The sequence below is a fragment of the Solanum stenotomum genome, chromosome 4, assembly GCF_019186545.1.
Source record: "Solanum stenotomum isolate F172 chromosome 4, ASM1918654v1, whole genome shotgun sequence".
In the NCBI taxonomy this organism is placed as follows: Eukaryota; Viridiplantae; Streptophyta; class Magnoliopsida; order Solanales; family Solanaceae; genus Solanum; species Solanum stenotomum.
This window is the reverse complement of record NC_064285.1, coordinates 15373009-15377763: the sequence shown is the minus strand read 5'-3', so window position 1 is coordinate 15377763 and position 4755 is coordinate 15373009. Positions and strand designations below refer to the sequence as shown.

The 4755-nt window shown below is 30.4% G+C and overlaps 1 protein-coding gene across 1 annotated transcript in view; it reads right to left on the bottom strand.

Annotated features, from left to right (window-relative positions):
• Positions 1 to 4071, bottom strand: part of LOC125861306 (uncharacterized) — an 8554-nt gene extending 4483 nt beyond the window's left edge. The window contains exon 1 of the mRNA XM_049541233.1: positions 3968 to 4071. Coding sequence (XP_049397190.1) covers positions 3968 to 4071 — 104 coding nt within the window. The remainder of the gene's footprint in view (positions 1 to 3967) is intronic.
• Positions 4072 to 4755: the final 684 nt, after the last annotated feature.

Genomic DNA, 4755 nt, shown 5'->3' with positions numbered 1-4755 from the left:
TGTTCAGATTATTTCATTGCTTTATTGCTTTGTTCAGTTATATGTTCTTTCAGCTTTACTCTATCCTGCATGCTCAGTACCTTCCAAGTACTGACGCATACGTGCGCTACATCTTCTCGTGATGTAGGTTCAGGTTCTCAGTATCCAGATCACGCTTAGATCGGTTCTCGATCTCCAGTTCAGCAGAAATCAGTGGTGAGTCCTCATTCTCCGAGGACAATAGTCATGAGTTTCTTTTCAGTATTTTAAGTCTTTAGTTTCAGTTTTTGCTAGATCTAGTTGGGGCATGTCCCAACATTTCTAGTCAGTTTAGAGGCTTATTTCAGACATAGCTAGATTCAGCTTAGTGTTTTGAGTTTGATATTTCTTTTGTATTAAACTCTCAGATTTCATATATTCAGTTACAGTATATGGGTATTCCCATCTTTTCCAATTTATTTATGATTTAGCTTCCGCATCAGTTTATTTTCGTTAGTATGCTCATGATCATGCCAGCAGGGTTAGCTTGGGATCACTTGTGGTCCTAGGTCCCGTGTCCGCGTCTCGGGGGTAGCTCGGGGCGTGACACAACACTTAGTTACACTATTATTGTCATTTAAGAAGCCACATAGTGAAAAATTTAGAGAATTAATCACTTTGAATTATAACTTGTTTGAATCTGAAAATCTACCTTCAATCAAAAAAGTGAAGAGGATACGTTCTTCTTTTGATTCCTTCGATAGGGGTTTGGTTGAAGAGATTGTAGAAAGGGTGGCTTCATCATCATTCACAGATTTAATAAATCTCCGACTAAGATATCTACAAAACTTTTAAGTTAACTTATTTACTTTATTCTTTACTAACCCATCGATTTTGTAGTTGCAAGCTTCTTAATGATATAGGAAGTCAACAATGGGTATATGGGAAGCTATCGTTGCAAGAGTTTCACATTAATCCATGGGTACACTTAAGGAATGTGACGAACATACCATTCAACGCTTTCATGGACAAATGTATAGACTGTGGAAATAAAGAAGCCATGTATCAGAAAGGCATGGTAATATTTTATTTTAATTTTATTTGTATGTATTTGACTGCTTAATTCGTTCTAATTAATAGATGTGTGTTTAATTTATTTTTTTCAGATTAACTTTTTTAAAAATATAAATCCAGATGCTGCCCTAGAATTAATTCATAGAGCTTCGAAAGGAGGATACGGCACTGCAAAACATGCTTATGTTTTAATCTCGATATGCTTAGGAGGTGAATATAGACAACAAGGGGTAAACACAATTGGCGAAATGAAGGTTACAAAAAAACAAAAAGCTATAACAAGGCAGTATCGACATAGATTTCAACAAATCTTAGAATCTTATTTTGTGTTAAATCATTTATTTGATAATAAACCCCCGCGTTGCTGCACTATTAAGTATGTTCCTCTTGTTCGTAAGAGTAGCTGGGATAGTGCAGAGGATGAGGAAGATGAGCATTGCTATGCATGTAGCAGCGACCAAGAAATTAGGCACTTTGGTTACTAGTTATTATGTTTATAATATATTTTGTATTATGTTTATGAGTTGTTTATAATGTATTCAGAGGCGTATCTAGGATTTCGGTTAGATGGGTGCACGATTACGAAAAAATATATTTTAAATATAAATTTGATCAATTTGACTTTTAGTTCGTATATGAACCATTAAATTTTAAAAATTATAGATTCAAAATGTATAATACTAATAGTTTTAAATGTTAATATACACATTTGATTTAATTATATAAAAAATTTACAATGTTAAATTTTTTAGGAATTTTCAATGTAACACACTTGAAAATTTTGAACGATTAAAGAAAAAAAACAAAAGCAAAATTAGCTGAAACGTCAAAAGTGTAGCCGATAACCACTTGGAAAAGTGTTACTCACAGAGACAAGATAGATATAAGATTTAAATTTATATCCTCACTTAGAAAGGTGCACCAAATCATCATCGCATTATTATATAATATACTTTGAACATGGGTTCACACATCTATATTTAAATATTTTTAAAAAAATATAACACTACTACACATGATCTAGAGAGGGGAGCATGGGTTCACGTGAACCCACGGCACCCCCTCTAGATACGCCTCTGAATGTATTGTGTTTACTATGTTTTTTTTTTAAAATCCATCCGTGGTAGCTCTTCAATTTCGTTCTTCATAAATGTAGCAATTGTTTGTCAAGAATCATTGATGCTCTTTCCATTATATTTTCTTATTGAAGAGTATTTGATGGATTTAAATGCTTTTGAGAACATGAGATTGTTGACAGAAGAATAAAAGAATAAATTAATTTTATACTTCTTGGATTTTCATATTAATAGTCTACTTTTTGTTTTACGATTTTTTAAAGAAATTATAAATAAAATAATAATTTATTTGTTATTAGTGTAGCATTTAATATTATTATATTAAATTATTGAAAAATCAAATTCCGAAAAGTAATTTGTTTGAAATGTGAAAATAAGTTTTGAGTATTTTTAAAAAATAATTTACATTTTTAAAGTAAAAAATGAAGTTATATAGAGTAGTTAATTAGTCTTGAAAACATATACTTTGACCTAGGAAAACTAATTATTCTTGAAAATATATGCTTAATTAAGAATCATTATTAATGTTAATTAATAAGTTGTTTGTGATATAAAAATTACAGTTAATTAATAAAATTAATTTGTTTCGTAATACACAAACAAATGCTATTGCTATAAATACCCAATACTGTCTCACAATATACTCCAATTTGTGTTCTCATCAGACCAATGACAAACTTCACTCCAGTGTCTACTCCTCCCCAACCAAGCTTCAAAATTAGACTAACTAGATCATATGTTACGTTAAGTGGAATGGTAAATTATCGCATTTCATAGTTTATCCTTTTATTTGTCTATTTGTTTGTTTTAATAAAATTATAATGTACTTAATGTCTTGTGTCTTTTTTGTTTTATGTAGTGAATTCCACTATCAGTAAGCCAATACTTTCCTGAGAACCCAACATATACTTTGCTAACTTATGTACATCCTGGTACTGCATGTGGAGATCAATACATTTTAACAGTAGGCACCTGTGGTTTTTCCAACCGGTGGAGGTTTTCAGAGGGTTGGAACGATTTTGTTGTTGATGCAGGATTGGTTGAGGGTGATGTTTTAAAATTTGTTATTTGTCGTAGTGACGAGACCATAGTAGACATCGTAATTGTTTCTAAGAAAATCCATGAGCACCTTCTTCTGGATTCATTGATGATACAACGCTGATAGGTAGTTATTGATTAATAAAATATTGAATTTGCCATGTTACTAAACTTTAAAGGTTTTAGTGATCTCAATATTACTTTATTCTAACAAAGGTGCTAAATAACCATGAATTGTTAATGTCCAACATAAATGTGATTGTGATTAAAAGAGACGTATCCTTAATTAATATTCATTGTTAATTTATTTTGATTAATTAATTTCAATAACTGATATAAAACTAACTAGTGTTGAAAATATATGCTTGATTATGAATCATAATTAATGCCTATTAACAAATAATTTTATTTAACTATTTTTAGCAATATAAATAATTAGTATTGAGATGGAAAAAATGTCAAAGTGTTATAATTTTTTTATTGATTTAAGAAAAGTAAAAAAATAAAAAATTAGACATTCATGATTATATGTATTAATAAATGTAAGGAATTTATTACATTAAGTTACCCATCTGAATTATTCCTTTGAACTCAATGATGTTCATTAATTGTTGTAAAATGTATGCTATTTATTATGCATTTAAGAATGTGATTCAAAACCAATTCTTTTATCACAGTTTTTGTCTCTTCGTATGTGAGTTAAAAAACTTATGAAGAACGAAATTGAAGAGCTACCACAGATGGATTTGAGAAATAAAAACAAAATCATAGTAAACATAATACATTATAAAATAATACAAAATATATTATAAACATAATACATAGTAAACAAAATGCTAAAAACGGCGGCAGTGAGAGATTTCTTCGTCACTGCTACATGCAAAGCAATGTTCATCTCCCTCATCCTCTGCACTATCCCAGCCATTCTTACGAACATGATTAATAGTGCAACAATGCGGGGATTTTTTTTTATCAAATAAAGGATTTAACACAAAAATATATTGTAAGATTTGTTGAAATCTATGTTGATACTGCCTTGTTATCGCTCTTTGCTTTTGCGTAACTTTCATTTCGCCAATTGTCGTTACCCCTTGTTGGCTATATTCACCGCCCAAGTATATCGAGATTAAAGCAAAATCATATGTTGCAGCGCAGTGTCCTCCTTTCGAATTCTAGGCTTCTGGATTTATATTTCTAAAAAAGTTAAACTGAATAAAAAATTAAATTAAACACACATCTATTAATTATAACGAATTAAGAAGTCGAATACATACGAAAAAATTAAAATAAACTATTACCATGCCTTTCCGATACATGGCTTCTTTATTTCCACAGTCTATGCATTTGTCCAGGAAAGCGTTGAATGGTATGTTAGTTAGTATGAATGGATTAATGTGAAAGTCTTGCAACGATAGCTTCCCATATACCCATTCTCGACTTCCTATATCATTAAGAAGTCTGTAACTACAAAATCGATGGGTTAGTAAAGAATAAAGTAAATAGTTGATGTTAAATTTCAGTAGATACCTTAGTCGAAGGTTTATTAAATCTTTGAATGATGTTGAAGCCACCCTTTGTACAATTTCTTCAACCAACCCCCTATCAAAGG